The following is a 16,632-nucleotide window of genomic DNA, read 5'->3' as shown; positions in this document are numbered from 1 at the left end:
CCAGCTTGATCCTAGGACTATCCGGACTCCTGTCACTTGCCTAGGTACTTCTTGTGCTTGTCACCTGTCTTGGCTGGAAAGTGTCCTCATGTTCCCCTGTGGCCCCATGCCCCAGCAAAGCTAGTTTAAAGCACACCATACAAGATCAGCCAACCTGGAAAAAATGACACACTTGCCTTTAGGGGAGAAGTGAAGCCCATCCCACCTGAGCATGCCCCCTGTGCGAAAATGCAGGTCGTTGTCAAGGAACTCAAGGCCTGCCTGGTAGCACCAACTCCAAAGCTGCTAGTTGACCACTCCGATGCAGGCCTCATGGCACTGTCCACATCTACGTACTGGGAGAATACCACCTGCACTCCAGTGTCCTTGAGCTTGGCCCCCAGGCCCTTGTAGTCCTTCATGATGCAGTCTGGCCTGCTCCCAGCTGCATCATTCATTCCCACATGGATTAGGACCATGGGGTACTGGTCAGAGGGTCGAATGAGGTCTGGGATCATCTCTGTAATATCCTGAATCTGAGCCCCAGGCAGGCAGCAGACCTCACATGCCATGGGGTCGGATTGGCAGGTGGGACCCTCCGTTCCCCTCAGGATGGAATCCCCTATGACGAGGACCAGACGTTTCTTCCTCGTAGTGTTCTGTCCTTGTTCAGACCGTGCCGTGTGTAGAGTGGCACCTTGGCCCCCAGAGGCATCTACTTCAGCCTTCTCCTCTAAGGCTGCCAGGGCCTTGTATCTGTTCCCCAGTTATACTTGGGGAGCCGCCACCATGCTAGCCCAAGAGGCCCTGGTTCTGGTGGGCACCTTCTGCCATTCCTCTGCTGTGCATCTCTCCTGGGAGGTCTGTCCACTAGAAAACTGTTCCTGCAGAAAATGGAAAAACATGTCAATTTTGTCCTCTGCAGCCCTGATCCCCCGTAGCCCGCTCGCCTCAGCCTGGAGTTCCCTCACCTGCTCCTCCAGGGCCCAAAGTTGGGGACAAGACCCCTCTCCCGCCCACAGCCTCCGGGTCCCCAGCAGGCAGCCTCCACAGACGGGGGCAGGAGGCTGCCGACCTCACCAGGGGCTCTGTCTGGGTGGAGGCCTCAGTAGAGCCCAGGGTAGGTGGCACCACCGGGGTGGGGTCCCTAGCAGCCGCTCCCTGCGTCCTTACCATGGCTGTGGAGCTGTGAGTCATCTTCTCTTGCTGGAGACTCCTTCTTCGTTACTGCTGCACGCCCGCCTTGCATGAACGCTTAAGAGCATGCCTGTTCTCATACGCTGCCCGTGCGTGGCTCAGGAGTGTGGCTTCTTGCTGGCTCACTTAAGAGAGATCTGGGGGGCTCCCCTTCCAGATCCTCTGCAGCTGTGCTGGCTCCTTTCACCCTACTCACTTACCTGTGTGGGATCAGCCGCTGCTACTGCATTTAGGTAGGGGGGTGCAAGTGTGCTGGATGCACATATGTGCACCCGCTCTGCTCCCAAGCCCTGACTGCTAGGCAGTGGTGAGTCTGGGATCTTGGGGTGATGACAGCATGGGGCTTGGGCAGAGCCGTGATTTGCTTCCTGCAGGCCCCTGCCTGTGGAACCAGCACGCGTTGCAGGAACATGTGGGCAGTGGATCATGGCTTTGCCCTGGGCCCTCTGCTACTGCATTGTGATCCCAGCCCCACTTCCCCATCCCACTCCTGGATGCCTCTTCTTGTTCTCCTGCAGCCCCATCCTATCCTCCCGGCCACATGCCCTATGGGATGGATGAGCTGGGGTGCCTGGAGCGCAGGGCCAGGGCTGGGGCCAGTGGTGGGGAGCCAACTCCAGCACTGCATCGCCCAAGCCCCAAACTTGCATGCAAACTGGAAAAGGTTTCCAACAGAACACTTGTGCCTACCCTGGTCAGGGCCCTAGCTGAGCTGACCATTGAGGGCCTTTTCCATCTCTTGTGTCTCTGATTTGCTGTCATGCCTGCTTCTTCTCTTGAGCTGTGGTAGTCCTACTGTTGGCCACATGGCAGTGAACCCTCTGCTGTGGATAGAACTGGCTTCACAGAGAGACTGTTTCCCCAAGATGAAGCCTCCTTCTCCCTCAGGCTTTAGTTCATTATTGAAGTGTTTGTGCACCTTCTGGAAACTGCTTGAAACTGGGGTAGAACCAGGGCAAGGCAGAGAAATTGGACAGACGAAAGCTGTCAACTGCACCTGATCATCTAAGGCTCCTGTGGCTGGATTTCTGCTCTTCAGTGCGATGTCAAGCCCAGGCACACAGGTGTTTCTGGGGGCCCACTTGGTGATTCCAGCTTTATTTCTGGAGCAGGTGGATGATCTTGACTTTCTCTTCCCAGGATCCTCCAAGGAGAGCTGAGGCGTTTGAAATGGCAGCACGAAGAAGCAGCAGAGTCTCCAACCCTGGCAGAGGGATCTCCTGAATCAGTCCAAGATCCACACAGTGACGAGCTCCTGGCTGAGGCAAGGATCCTTCGGCAGCACAAGAGCCGTTTGGAGACCAGAATGCAGATCCTGGAAGATCACAATAAGCAGCTGGAGTCCCAGCTGCACCGTCTGAGGGAGCTGCTACTGCAGGTACCTTCCTGGGGAGGATGCAGAGGTCTCAGATCAGCATCTTTGGTATGATCAGGGGTTAGGAAAATAAATAGTTGTCTTCAGGGGTGAGGGGAGCCTGACATGAGGACAGGTACTGCAAATGTAGGGACAGAAGGTTCCAGGGAAGAAGGAATGTGACCAGGAGGTGGTTTTTATAAAGTTTCCTTTCTCTTTCCAGCCGCCAGCAGAGTCAGACGGCAATGGCTCTGCAGCCTCCTCCTTGGCTTCCTCTCCCCACCAGTCAGAGAGCAGTCAGCCCAAGGACAAGGAGCACAACACCCCTGACACTGAAGCTGCAGGTGAGGGCCTGGAGCTGGGCTGAGTTCCTTTTGTGCCAATTAACAGTCCCCAGCTATCTGTCTGGGCCTCCTCTTAGGTCAGTCTGATGGAACACATTGGTTGTTTGTCCATGGGACTGAGCTGTTTTGCTGAAGGAGAGGCCTGTGAGTGTATTCTCTGTAATGAGGAGCTACAGTAGTCAGACCTATGCTGCTCTGCGATCAGATAGAGAGCTGCATTTTCCAGGGCTCTACAACCAGTGGCTTTACAACTGGCCCTGCACTGCCTAGTTCATCAAATGAATAGGGCATCAGTTTCTTGATTGCATTGTCCTGCATTGTAGATGCATTACCTTGGCTGGTATCAGTATGGGTTGTGATCTCTGGACAGCACTGCTAACTATAGCTCTCCTTTCTCTCCCCTTCTTCCAGATGAGGTAGAGCCCAAGATGCAGGATGTCAGTGTGTGTTTGGAGGATATCATGGAGAAACTAAGAAATGCTTTCCCCAATTCTCGAGGTAGTCGACTGAAATCCCCTTCACTGGCTTCATATTCCTCACTAAGATGAGTGTCATCGTTCAGTATCTTGCTTGGCTTATGTGAGGCCCTAATTCTAATCCAGCCAATCCTGCAGCTGTACGCTGCTGCCAGACTGCCAAAGTGCTGCTTAGACTCCTTGCTGTGCCATAGATCTCAAGGGAGGAATCCTCCCTGATTGTGGAAGAGATCCACAATTGCTGAGAACTGCAGCTGGTTCAGCTCTCTCCTAGGTGAATCCAGCCAGACAAGGGAGCCTTCTATGCTAAACAGGCTGATGCTCTGCTAGGTTTACATGTCTCTTGAAGATGAACATGCATGACCCCATCAGGTTCCCAGTGTATTAGTCTCCCTGACCAGCTCCTTTATCCATCCCAGTCCAGAGCACGGTGCTTCTGCTTCCTGAGTGGGTTTAGGTCAAATCGTTCAGCCTAGCTGACAAAATTCCTCTAGGTCTCTTAAAGCAGAGGTTCCCAAACTTTTTTTCTTTTTGCGTAGCCCCTTCCAGATTTACCAGCTGCCCACATACCCCTACCAGGATACGTTTTATATTTTAATCCCTTAAATGCCAATTATAATGAAAATTAAATCCATTATTATACAGTTTCTTTTGTGTACCCCCCAGAGATGTCTTGCATACCCCCAGGGGTACGTATACCACAATTTGGGAACCCCTGTCTTAGAAGCTCCCATAGCCTGTGCTCCACTGAGAATATCTGATAGCTAGTGCTAATCTGAATGCCCTACTCTCTTCTCACAGCACCTGCTTTGCCCTCTGCTAAGGGTTGGCACTTAACACATCTAATCCTAGGCTGCTGCTTGCAGCAATGTATCTGGTAATCCTCCGAGTAGACATGGCTCTTCCTCTTATCCATGTGCTTGTTAGGGGTCTGCATTTCCTCAGGTGAGCCTCCTTCCATCCCCCACCACAAAAGACATTGTGCTGAGGGGGAAGCAGGAACTCATTCAGGTTAAGAACACTACGCTGTGGTAATGAGAAATGCTTTCTCCAAGGCTCTCCTGACCCTGACCTGTACCTTCTGCATAGGTCATTATCATTCCAGCCCTAACCAGGTCGCTCCCCAGTTTCGTCTTACGTGACCTGTTGGTTTTTCTTTCAGGTATGACCTCCCTTATCTAACATCTCCCACAAGTAAGAGGCTTTGTCTAACCAGCTGCTTGGCTGCTCTCCTCTCCCTGCTCATGCCATCGCACTCCCCTGTGGCAGGCTTCACTTGGACCCTCCTTGGGGCACCCCACTGGAAGGTCATCCATGATGCTCACCAACTTCAGAAGATCTCAGGGGAATACTCATTGACCACATGGGAATGTGACTGCAGGCTCTTAGGAGCTGTCCTGAGGGTCAACCAGTCCTGACCTAATGCTCTGGGGGCTGGATTTAAGGAATTCTCTAAAGGAGGCAGAGGAAAGCAAGGACTGAATGCAACACTAAGGTGGTGTTGAGTGTAGTGTATAGGCTCCTTCTGTTTACTGGTCACAAACTCTCACCCTGCTTGTGAGTCAGGAAAGGATGATGCCTGCAGCAGATGGCAAAGCGCAACCCTGCCTGACCTCCTTCAGCTATGTGAGTCTGCTTCCAGTTCCAGTGGGGTACCAGTCTCCAGACACTCCCACAGCCACTGAAAACTCATTGACCACAAAGGATCTTTTTTTAAAACTCAGTTTTTAACCGTGCAAGGCTGCCAGTCTCAGGAACTGAGCTCTCTCCAATGGCCTGGTACCCCAGTGTCTCCCACTACTTTCAGAGGTACCACCCCAATGGGAACAGCACTGGGGAGAACAGGGGGGTGGGTGGGAGGAGTCAATATTACAGCTTCAGCCCAGCTAAGTAGCCTTATCTCAAGAGAAGCTTTATAACAGAGCACCTTATCATTTAATTTGCATATATATATATATATATATATATATATATTTTATATATATATATTCTGTACTCAAATACTATCATGGACTCATTCGCATATTAAATTCTAATACCTTGTGAAGTGTTAATTTGCGCCTTGCTGTTTTGATCTAGTCCAACATTTGCTTCTGTGGGGACAGGCACCTTGTGTGCCATCTCATACTCTCCCAGCTCCCTGTCAAGATGCCCAGGTTGTGTTGCCTCTGGAGCAGAAACTCTTGTGGCACCAGACTAGTGGCACTGGTCTGTTGATCCAGGACTTGCTTCTGTGAGCTGTGTTTACTTACTGTAACATGCAGGCTTGTTCCACAACTTCCCCCTCATAGTTCAGCAAGGGGCCCCTATCCCTTCTGTGAGGGAGATGAGGTTAAGTGGAATAGGCAGCCCTGCTTCCATCAGAGGACTTCCAGCAGGCTGAGGGATGTGACAGCAGGTTCCTTGGGTTTATTTCCCTGTTGGCATTTGAAATTTCTGGCTCTTTGGCTGTTCTCTGGTATTGTTATGCCTGTTAGCATTTCCATATCCACTGTACCTGGCAAGGACTCCTCTGCTTCTCTGGCTGATAGGTAAGAATCTACAACTGACAGCTTCTTTTCTGCCAGGGGTTAAAGGAGAGATGGGAGAACTATAAGTGCCACTGAACGCTTGTGGTCATCATGGCATTGGGCCATCCATTATATACTGTGAGGTGTATTTTGATGTTATCTTAGAAAAAGGAGATGGAACTGAACTCTGATGACCTCCACCATACTTCTAAAATCTTGCTTCCTGTCACTGGACTTTGGAACCTTAGATCATTTGCTATAATCCAGGGATCTCTTTCTTCAATGAGGGAAGTATTTGGTACCAGGGTGGAGTGCAAAAGTTTTGCAAGCATGCAAGATTCCCTGGTGTCTTGTAGTGTAGCAGTACGTTATCCAAGAAGGATACCTTGGATGCTCTTGGATCTAGAAGGTTCTGCAAGCTGTTTGTGTAGGGAAAAGCGTTATGTCTGAGAAGGCGGTGGAGTTCAGGTACTGAGAAGTGTTTTGCAGTGGGAACAAGTTGGGAAAGAAGTAAAATGTTCTCTCTTTATTGCTCTAATGGAGGTTGTAGGCTGTGAAGCAATGAGATTGAATTGTTTTAGCTTGATGGAAAGGTTTGTGAAGACCAGGGTAGAACGCTGTATGTAGGCTGTGTTTGGGCTGCTGTTTCTCCAAAAAGTTACGTCACAAGGCATTTCTAACAGAATTTCATGGGCAAAATCGTGTAGATCATGGAGACCTTGCATGACTCTTGGGCTTGTGTTTGGAAAAGTTCTGGCTTTTGCTGCTGTTTGCCCTTGTGTAGCAAAGGTGCTGTAGATGACATTAGGATTGCCAAAGTATGGTTCAGACTAGTAGACTTCCTTTACTGTGGTGCATCGAAGGCACTGTTACGTTCACTTTGAAGTAGTGTGCTGTGTGTTGGAAGGTCTTTGTTCTCTTATGTTTGATGTGTTGTGTAGTAGAGGTGTAATGCTGTGGGTCTTGTTTGGTGCTGTGTGTTGTGGATTATGTGGTATGTGGCCTTTTGTAGTGCAGTGGAGTTGCAGTGACTTTGTGCCGATATTGTGCACTGACAGTCTTGTGGATTTTTGGTCTCCATTAGTAGCACTGTGGCTTGCTCTTCTATGTTGCACCCTGGAAGAACTGTAGGTTGTTAGGATTGCTGTAGCACGTTTTATATTAGAGAGGGGTGGATTCTGGTATTGGCCTTGATGTAGCATGTTTATATTTGGCTTCTTGCTGTGTATTGAGTGGCAACATGTGCTGGACTGTCTTGTACTAGGCCAGCTTCAGAGGGTTGTGTGGTGTGCTAACATGGCTGTTGCAGGGAGTTAAAGGCACCATGCGTTAGGAAAGACAAAAAAGCATTTGTGGAGGGCTGTGTAGATGTGTTCCCTGCCAAGAACATTTTGAGCAGCAGCCTGAGAGCACTTCTTGCCTGGGGATGCCTCCATGTAGCCAAGGACCACAGTTTGCTTCAGAGACAGCCTGGTGGTTGCTTGGGACCACTGCAGAAAGCTTGGGCAGGGGAGATGCTGCTGCAGGCTGTGAAGAATGCTTCTCTGAGTTCTGCACTTCCAGAGGCCTGAGTTGTGCTCACACCCTGCTGATTGGTCTCTATCCCCTGGGAGCCCTGAACTGAGTGGTTGCTGCTCACTGAGGGAGCTGCATTGTGCCATTACAGAGCTCCAGTCAACCAGTGCCTGCAGAAGAAACAGGCTGTGCTTCGTCCAGACAGGGATGGAGGAGGACATTTTCCATGTTGCCTCCTTCGCCTGGCTCGGGTACTAGGCCGGAGAAGCAAGTGCAGAACCAGGGCTGCTCCCCTGTGCTCTGTCTGCTGGGACAGCACAAAGCTCAGAGCCCTAGAGCACTGAAAGCAGACCAGGACATGAGGATCCCCACAGGGTCCTTTGGCTTTCCGAGCTGTGGAGGTCCAGGCTGAGTGGCCTGCTGAGTAGGAATCACCCTGTTGTGGGGAGCTGGCTGGGCTGGGAGATGTTTGTTTGTTGGAAAGTGCTAACAGGCCTATTTGTTGTTCTGAGAGGAGAAAGGCAGATCTGAATGCAATGCTGGCTGGAGGTGGCCCTGGTGTGGAGCTGCAGAAGGAAGAAAAGCAAAAGTACCTCCAAAAATGGGTTAGCAGCTTCCACTGTGACCTCCCTCTTTGGGGTGCAAGCAAGAGCTCCAAGTAAGACAGCACTAGTGTGTGCAGGAGCTGAGCTCCAGAGTGTTTATTTTTCCACTGAGCAAGTTGGTGCCTAGACAGTGAAGTAAAAGTGGTGTGAGGGGCTGGGAGGCCCTGCCCAGAAGTGCTTCCTGTGGCTTTACTAAAGCACTGCCACCTGGTACTTGCTTTGGCCCCAGGCACTCCCTGCACTCTGCCGTCCATCCATCCCACCCAGGGCATTCTGCTGCCTCAAACCTGCCCTGTGTCAACCAGGGACTCTTAATTCCCTCCTGCCAAACCTGTATTTGGTTCCCCACTTTCAAACGTTTTCTCCTTGCTGTGAGTGCAAGTCTAGGCCCTGATACAAACTTCCTGCTGGATAAAGGTAACAGCAGGGGACTCGCTATAAAGTCACTGTTTAAAGTTGATAGACTCCAATTTTCTGCCTGTGTGGAGCTTCCTCCTTCTGCCCCTCAGAGTCTTTCCCTCATCCTCTACTGGAAGGGCAGCAGTAGAGGATCAGAGATCTCTGTACCTCCACAAGTCCTGTGCCTAAAGGTTTGACCCAGACTGGCTATGCCCTCCTCTGGGACACTCCAGCACATGCAGAGTTGTGCTGTGCATGAGCAAAGTCAGGATTTCTGTTACTGCACTGGGATGGAGCTGGGAGGGGAACAAAGTGGCTAACACTGGAGTTACCATTTACTTGGTTCTGTCCTCACTGGCTTCTCTCCATTTCTGCTCTGGAAAGAGAATAAATTTGTATTTCTATTGATACCCTGGCTGGTACTTCGGCCTCTTATTTCTCTGGGCTTCCCCTTCCCTCTGGAGGAGGGTTGCTGTGGTCTTCCCTGGTTGTCTCAGAGATTCCTTCTGCCAAGTGGCAGGTACTGAAGGACCCTCCCCTGTGGGCACATCTCTATGGAATTGTCCATTCCCAACTCCCCTTCCTGGCTTGTGCCTGGCCACCCTGTTCTTTGGTTCCCCATGGTGGTGTGTGCAAACCAGGTCTAGATCAGATTTGCTCAGATAACATGCATCTCTCCCCCGCCCCACCCCGGTCAGCACTTGCAGATTCCAGGGTGCATTTGGAAATGGAGCAGGCTGCTGCTTCTGTTCTCATGCCATCACCAGGACTAAAGGTTCTGCAGCAAGGTCTTCATTAGCAGTTCTGTCAGCGTGAGCCCACAGCATGCTCCAGCCTCTTCCCAAGCACTGCTGGTCCGGCGACCAGTCTGTCATTATCAGCAAGCAGGCAGGAGGCTGCAAGCACACTAGGGGAAGCCATAGTGCAGGAAGGAGGTGGCATTTCCCAGATCCCTTCTCTGCTCAGATCAGACTGGGGTTTGTTCTCTTCTTCCTGTCAATGCTCAGTTTACAAAGTGTCACCTGGCCTTTATAGTCTTAAGTTGCATGCTCCTGTTTGCAAAGCTTTTCTTCTGTGCAGTCGCAGCATAAATGAGCAAACAAACAGGAGCCACTGGGTGCCTAAAGAAATGTCCACACTCCCCACCCTATCACTCTTCTGGTGTGACCTTCTCTACCAGGGTTGTTTTCAGCTAGCAGGTTACCACTGCCTCTCCTTCACTCTAACAGCACTAGGCATGTTCATCTGGAAGCACAAAGTGCTTTGCAGATGTTCTTTGGCCAGGTCTAAAAAATGCAAATGGGCAAACTGAGACACTAAGGCAAAGGACTGGCCCTAAAATCAGAGACAGTCTAGGAGCTTTAACACTCAGATTTACCCTCCCTCCCTTGTTTATAGACTGAAGCCAGGTCTCTGCAATCGAGAGCAAAGAATTTTTTTTTTTCAGGGCCCTATTCAGTTTCTTCCACCTGCTCCATCTGGACAGCCCATCCATTGCCGCCGGTGAGAATCCACTTGGGTCTCTGGAGTGCCTGAAACCTTCTCTCCCCACTATCAACAAGGAGCAAAGTGCAGCCTAAGTCAATGGGGAAGGGAAAGGCTCATAGTTAGAGCAAAGTAACTCTTTCTGCGTTCTGCCCTTGGACTTCAGCCTGCACATCCCACAGGATGGGGATTGCCTGAATACTGGGCAAAGATGCAGGGCCGCCATGTACAGGAGGACCCTGCTTGGGAGTTGTGCATAGACAGCACAGCTTTCCTGCTGATACAAGCACTTGGCCTGCAGGACCAGCCTGTGAACATATGTAACTGCTGCCTCAAAGATGCTGGCAACATCCAGGAAAGAGTTCAGCCAGAGCCTTGCCAAAAAAGTGCTTTATTTCTCAGGAAACAAACTCAACAGCAGAGACATGAGGAAGACTTTCAGAGGAGCCAGGGCTGATGACTGCGTGGGGCAAGGGGGCCTGGCTCAGGCTGCGAGCACAGAGATGGTTTGGGGAACAGGAAGCATCTGTCATACTCTGAAGGTAGAGAGAAGGAGATGACATTGATAGCACTGGCTCCTGCCACCCCGGCTGTGGTGATTCCTCTGATCTCAGCAGGCAGTGAAGCCCTGACAGGAAGGGAAGCACCATGTACCCCAAAGACCTGGCAGGCACCAAAGAGCTCAGTCGTCTTTCAGGAAGCCTAGCCCTGGGGGCCAGAGGCTCTTTTAGGTCAGAGGAGCTCCAAATGGTGCAGCCCATCCCACTATACCCATCCCCTGTTCAACTCTGTCCTGCATAGGTTGAAGGAAGCTTGACCCACCCGTGTTCCCCCACTTGACGAGGAGCATGCGCCTTCAGTGCTGGCCTCATTCCAGTTTGTTGGCCAGGAAGTGTCTGATACTTCTCAGCAGTCTTCTTGAGGTTTCCTGCCATGGTCTCTCCCCTGCCATGTCCTCTCCTCTAAGCTCTGCTCTGCTGTCTTGGAGAAGCAGTGCCCTTCAGCTCTCCCTTCCCATTCTCCATCCACCTCTGGGCTCCCTCCTTGGCTTTCTGCCACAGGCCCCTCACCAGAGCCACCTTTTCCAGGGCTTGGCTCTGCAGCCTGCCCCTCTGTCCCACACTTCCTTTGGCCTTCCCCTGTTCTGCCTTTGCTGCAGCTCCCGTGCTTTGTTTCTTCTGTCTGCTCTTCCTTCTCTGCTATGTTTTCTTTTCCATCACCTGTATCTCCCACACTTCCACTGTCCCCAAAATTCCCTTGGTCTGATCCTTCCACAAGGCTTGTCTCTGCCCCAGAACTGCCTTGCCCTGGTTCTTCCCCTCTTGTGCTCTCTTCTCTGAGCTCCTCCTCTCTTGTCCTACTCTCTTGACCAGAGTTCCTCTGGTCTGGTCCTTCCATCCATGTTTCTGCAGTCCCTTCTCCATGTCCTGTCTCCCCTGCCCCACTGCTGCCTAGGTCTGGGTCTTTCTTTGGAGTGCTTTTTTCCCCAAGTTTTGCCTCTTCAGTTCCCTTCTTGGCCTTGAAGTTCCCATGGCCTTGGACTTTCTTCTTTCCTTCTAAGTTCCCCTCCCCAAGTCCCACCTTTTCTGCCCCTGAATTGCCCTGCTCCAGTTCTTGCATCTTGGTGTTCTCTTCCCCAGGCATTGAGTCTCCCAGCCCTGTATTTCTCTTTTCTGTTTCTTCCCTCTGCCAGCTCTCCTCCTGTCCTTCCTCCTCTATCCTTGCCTCTGGCACAGAATTCTCCTGCTCCTGTTTTTCCCTGTCTTTGGTCTCATCTGGGACCTCAGAGTTCCCTTGGTCTGGTTCTTTCCTTTGTTTGGTCTGGCCAGGGACTTCTGCAGTCCCAGAATTCCCCTGGTGTGGTTCTTCCCTCTGTCTGTTCTCTCCATGTTCCTCCTCCTCCTCCATTATCTCTGCCCTAGAACTCACCTGACCAGGTCCTTCCCTCTGCCTGTTCTCTTTAAGTCTTGCTGCTTCTACCCTCAGCTCTTCCCTTGAATTCTCTTGGTCAGCTTCTTTCCTCTCTGCTCTGAAGCACTCTGTTCCCAATCCTGTCTCTGACTTTTCCCGACCTCTGCCTCCCTCCTCACTACCAGCTGTAGCATCCCCACCTCCTGCCTGCTGCTCTTCCCCTGTTGCTGCTCCCTCAGGCTGAGGCTGCTGAAAGAGCCCCTGGTATCTCTTGCAATCTTCAACATGTTTTTTCCTCATCCTTTCTCCCAAGATCTTCATCTCTTTTTTCGCAGCTGCTGCCATTGATGGATCCAGCTGAGCTGCCTGCAAGAAGTCATTCCGTGCCTCCTTTTCATTCCAGACAGCAGCGTGGGCCTTTGCACGCTTGAAATAGGCCTTTGCATTTTCTATAAGAGTGGAGAAAAACTGAGGTGAGCTCTCCTCCTGTTCAGCTGTCCCAGGCTCTGACCCATATCCAGCACCTCTGCCCACAGAAGATGGCCATACAGGTCTCCTGCTGGAGCCCAACAGCCCTTCTGAGCCTTCCAAATGGATAAGCAAGAGCAGACTTAGTCTCTGCTTACTCCTTTAGCAAGAGCAGCAGGGTATGGGAGCCCACACTTGCTGCACAGTTTTACTCTCTTCTTGTCCCCTGACACCCAAAAGGAGTCCAGTGTCCAGTCTGCAAAGGCAGATCAACTGAAGCTGCTCCATCTGGTCCAGTATCCTAGCTTTGGCCAGTACTAACCACTTCACAGGAAAGTGCATGAAACTGCAACATGGACAATTATAGCATGGCCTCCTGAGTGGGGAAGCTTCTTAGGAGCCCCTATCAGTCAGGGGGGTTTATTCATGCACTGGACCATGAAGGCTTTATATCCAAGCATGAGATGTTCTCATAGTCCATGCTGAATTTCTAAAATCCTCCTAAGCTCTGAGCTTCTGTCTGGTGATGAGTTCTACAGTCTAAATCATGCCTGGTGTAAAGTGTTTCCCTTTCACTGCAACCTAGAGTTCTCAGAGGGGAAAACTGGTGGATGAGAGACCTACCCCATCTCTCAGCCAGAGTGCAAGCTCCTCCCCAGCCTGGGAATGGCTCTGACGCTCTGCAGTAGAAGGTTAGCTTATATTGCTGGCTCTGCCACTGCCCTCATCAAGAGGAGCTTCAGCTGCAACTAAATTCTATGGCCAAACCTCACATAGGCAGTGCAACTTGTGGGCAGGAGAAGCTCAACAGAGGATGCTAAGCTTCCTAAGTGAAAGAGGCAGAGTAGGAGGTGGCATCTGAGGGAGCAGTTAAAGAAAATTAGGTCTTGGGGATTAGAAGCAGGACAGAGGCCACTTCTTGCCAGGACTGAAGGGATTAGAGTCTGGGAGGCAGGTGGAGGGGCCTACTCTACTGCCCTTACCATGGTTTTTCTGAAGGATCTCAGTAGTGTGCTCCAAGACCTCATAGTACTCGCCCAGCTCCAGCTGGCACTGGCAATAGTTCAGCATGAGGGGTGTCATGAGATTCTGCAGCTTCAGCCAGTCCTCCTCCCAGGGCTTCTCCTGCTCACAAAGCCAGCAACATGCAGGTCAAGGTGTGCTGCTCTCCAAGGCAGGTGTCATACGTAGCTGGGGAGCATCCTAGCAATGTTCCAAGGCAGCTGAACAGACAGGTTTGGTAAGTGGAGTCCACTGGCTCCAATGGGGTGAGACACCCTGAATACACCCTCTGCTAGCCACACTTGCATGCCCTTTAGGTACCTCTCTGGTTCAATGGCCAGTCTGGAGCACTCACAGTGAGCCCTGATCATCCACCTCACGCTTTCCATTTGCTTATTTTATTTATGGGATTTTGTACCAGGGAAGACCTAAAACAGGCCTAGAAGTACCAGACTCAGGGAGCAACCACACTGTGCAAAGCAATGGTTGACTAAGATCTTTCTAGCTTAGAAGAATTGCTTGGCTCCCCTTCCCGGTGGAGGACAGCAGGCTGGTAGGTACCACAGCTCTGCACCACAGGCATGACCTGTGCAGGTGGTGGCAGCACAGTTGAGGAACTGAGGAGGGAAGTGTTACCGGCTTGTCTGGGCTACACCCCCTGCAGCTGTTGGTCACCATGTGGGTGCTCACCTTGGCTTGCAGGTTCCGGAGGCAGATAACAGCTTCCTGGTACTTCTCAGCTGCCTCACGGTACTTCTTGTGCAGGACGAGCCGGTTGCCCTCGCTGTGCAACACAGGCACTGCTGCCAGCTTCTCCTCTTTGCTCATGGCCCATGTGTCTCGCTTGTAGGCAGAAGGATCATCTACCTGGGAAGGGGGAGTGATATCCCTGCATGCACTCACCCTGAGTGCTCCTCAAGTCTCCTTATAAGCACTGTTGCTTGCCCCTCCCTGCCCCCCTCCCCCACAGCCCCAGAGGAGCTACCTGTCTGGACAATTTTGCACACTACTGCATTGAGCAGGAGCTGTGCTTCACCCGATCACTGCCCTCAAAACCTTTTACCCTCCACCCCCGTCACCCCCTAGCCACCTCTCCCCTCACAGCCTCACTTTGAAAAGCTCCATGATGAAGATGAGGGGCTGCGGTGTCCTCTGTAGTTCATCCAGGTCCTCATAGCCTGTGCTGTGGTAGTCAAACATGTTCCCCATCCCACAGCGGTGCTTTTGTCCCTCTAAGGGGTCCTTGCCCTCTGCAATTCTCCTCATGCCCTTGGAGACCAAGGCATACATGCCTGTGTGCTGAAGAAGAGGAAGCCTCTGTTCAGGTACATATACAAAACTTGCTCTCCTTGCTGTGGCCACAGGGAGGTCATGACCAGGGTATGCCTGGTGCTCTTAGTTGGGGAGTTTAAGGGGAACCCCTGCTCAGCTGGCCAAGTAGGAGAGGCACAATCTGAGTCTGGGGCCTGGAGTCTAGCACAGGCATGGGGGTGCTATGAAAATGGCTGTACAGATCCCCTCCTCTCCAAGCTAATTCCTAGTCTGCTAATCTGTAGCCTCCACTGTGCCCCATGTTATGATCCCTGAGGGGGCCAGGTGCATTAGCAAAACAAGTATGAGGTATCTGTACACATCCAAGGGTGACTTGAAGCCCCATTTTGCAAGTTGCTCCCAGATGATCCAACTGTCAGTGGGTATTTGGTCATTTGCACTCTCAGGGGTTGAGGCCAAGCAGATGGTACTGACCACATCACTCCCTTGTGTGCCTTTGGCAGTAGGAACTGGTGCACTTGGACCATGCAAGCCTGGTGGACTGCTAGGCTTGGGCAGCCTTAACCTGGGCTCCTCACCTAAAATCCCTGGGGAAACTATCACTGCTTAGTGAAAGGCTGGTGATTGGGTTGAGGGCCTGCTTGAACCCGAGGGAGGTGGATGTGCACCTGCCATGTGGTTCATGGGCTTGTGTGTGTATGTGCACACACGAATTTTGGCATGGGTGGTGGGTCTCAGGAATTGAAGCCTGGGTACATCACTCACAACAGCATCACACCAGAACTCTGCCACCTCTCTGATGCGCATGGAGGTCAGCAGCGTCTCCCACACCTCCATCTTAAACATCTTTCCCACGATGATCTCCATGGGGATACCAGACTCTCGGCTGTCGTCGATCACCGTGCGCTCAAAGTCATCTTTCAGTGTCTGGAAGTGGAATGTGATCTGCCTCAGGGAGAGATCAGGGCAGAGTGGGTCAGTCCCGGGGCACTTGGGTAGTTCCTTCCTCTCCTCCCCCACCCTGACCTCAAGGAGACAGGCTCACAAGCATCCAGATCAGCATAAATTCTCTCACCATGCCCCGCCACGTACAGTGAAAACAGAGCACCTCCTGCCTGTTTCTTAGAGTCTGTGAGATGCTCCTCATGCTAACTTCTTCCATGTCCAGCTGCCATCTGTGGCTGCCCCCTTTAGCCCAACACAAATCAGACTAGTAGCAAGAGGTCCCTCAGCAATACCCTGCCAGCATCTGTCTGGTGCAAACTTCGCAGCAGGGATGCTGAAAGCTAATAGCCAAGTAACTCCTCCAGTCCCACTGCTGGACAGCAGTTAAGTGGCACTATTACACCCATTGTCATCCCCCTGGGTACAGTATTTGGGTGGATGATGTCACTGCCAGACACCTTTATGCCCTCTGTTTGCAGTGAATTCATGGAGCTCCAGACCATGATGGATTATAGCAGCAAAACTGTCAGCTGAATCCCAACTGCTTGGCCTCTTGCAGCTGTTGATGATGGAGGCACACAGAATACAGCTGGAATACCAGAGCCCAGGTGGAGAACAGAGTGAAATACCTGCTGCCTGGTAAACACCTTTAATTCCATCTTGAATGGCTGGAAGAATTCACCTGTGTTGGGTTTGGTTCTGATTTAATGATGCGCACTTCTAAGAGGCCCTGGAGCAGGTAGACTGCAGTAGTAAGTGTCTTAGGTCACCACTCAAAGCAGAGCAGTAGGGAGGGGCTGCTAGGGATTCCCACTGCCCGCTGCTCTAGGGGTAAGGACATCCCTGCCCAGCTCTGGCGCCTCTTAGCTAGCAGAGATGCCCCTGGCACGATTACCTTACTCCCATCTTGGAATGTTGGCAGCTGCCCACAGCCTCCGTGCAAAATCTTCTTCTTGACACCCGGCACGTTAAGAAGGTACGTTGCATCCATTATCATGCAGGCAGAAGGTCTTCCCCTGAAGAAGTGGACTGGACACAGTTCTGTGCTCTCTCTCTACAGCTCTCCTCATAGTACCTTCATCTCCTGCCTACAAGAGCTCTCTCCCCCCCCCCCCCCCCCCCCCCCCCCCCCCCTCCTCCCCCCCCCCCCCCCCCCCCCCCCGTATCATT

At 51.8% G+C, this 16,632-nt stretch overlaps 2 protein-coding genes across 9 annotated transcripts in view; one reads left to right on the top strand and one right to left on the bottom strand.

The window, feature by feature from the left end:
* DRP2 (dystrophin related protein 2) overlaps positions 1 to 16,632 on the top strand; it is a 60,738-nt gene that overhangs the window by 43,173 nt on the left and 933 nt on the right. For 6 of the 8 annotated variants that reach the window (XM_019536302.1, XM_019536300.1, XM_019536301.1 and 3 more), the window contains 3 exons: positions 2,317 to 2,554; positions 2,754 to 2,874; positions 3,286 to 3,926. In XM_019536302.1, the coding sequence (XP_019391847.1) occupies positions 2,317 to 2,554; positions 2,754 to 2,874; positions 3,286 to 3,422 (496 nt within the window). In that variant the 3' untranslated portion in view covers positions 3,423 to 3,926. Of the gene's footprint in view, positions 1 to 520; positions 527 to 2,316; positions 2,555 to 2,753; positions 2,875 to 3,285; positions 3,927 to 4,512; positions 5,631 to 16,632 lie in introns of those variants that run through there. The other 2 variants (XM_019536303.1, XR_002101344.1) reach the window with 2 other exon arrangements.
* On the bottom strand, positions 8,053 to 16,570 carry LOC109310932 (trichohyalin-like). The gene is made up of 7 exons (XM_019536307.1): positions 16,358 to 16,570; positions 15,283 to 15,462; positions 14,356 to 14,544; positions 13,936 to 14,112; positions 13,227 to 13,368; positions 11,079 to 12,224; positions 8,053 to 11,045 (listed from the first exon to the last, which is right to left on the bottom strand). The coding sequence occupies exons 1-7, from the start codon at positions 16,457 to 16,459 to the stop codon at positions 10,771 to 10,773; spliced, it is 2,211 nt and encodes a 736-aa protein (XP_019391852.1). The 5' UTR covers positions 16,460 to 16,570; the 3' UTR covers positions 8,053 to 10,770.

Source organism: Crocodylus porosus, unplaced genomic scaffold, assembly GCF_001723895.1.
Source record: "Crocodylus porosus isolate Cpor-Errol unplaced genomic scaffold, CroPor_comp1, whole genome shotgun sequence".
Classification (NCBI taxonomy): domain Eukaryota; kingdom Metazoa; phylum Chordata; order Crocodylia; family Crocodylidae; genus Crocodylus; species Crocodylus porosus.
Note: the sequence above shows the minus strand (reverse complement) of the source record. Positions and strands in the feature narration are given on the sequence as shown.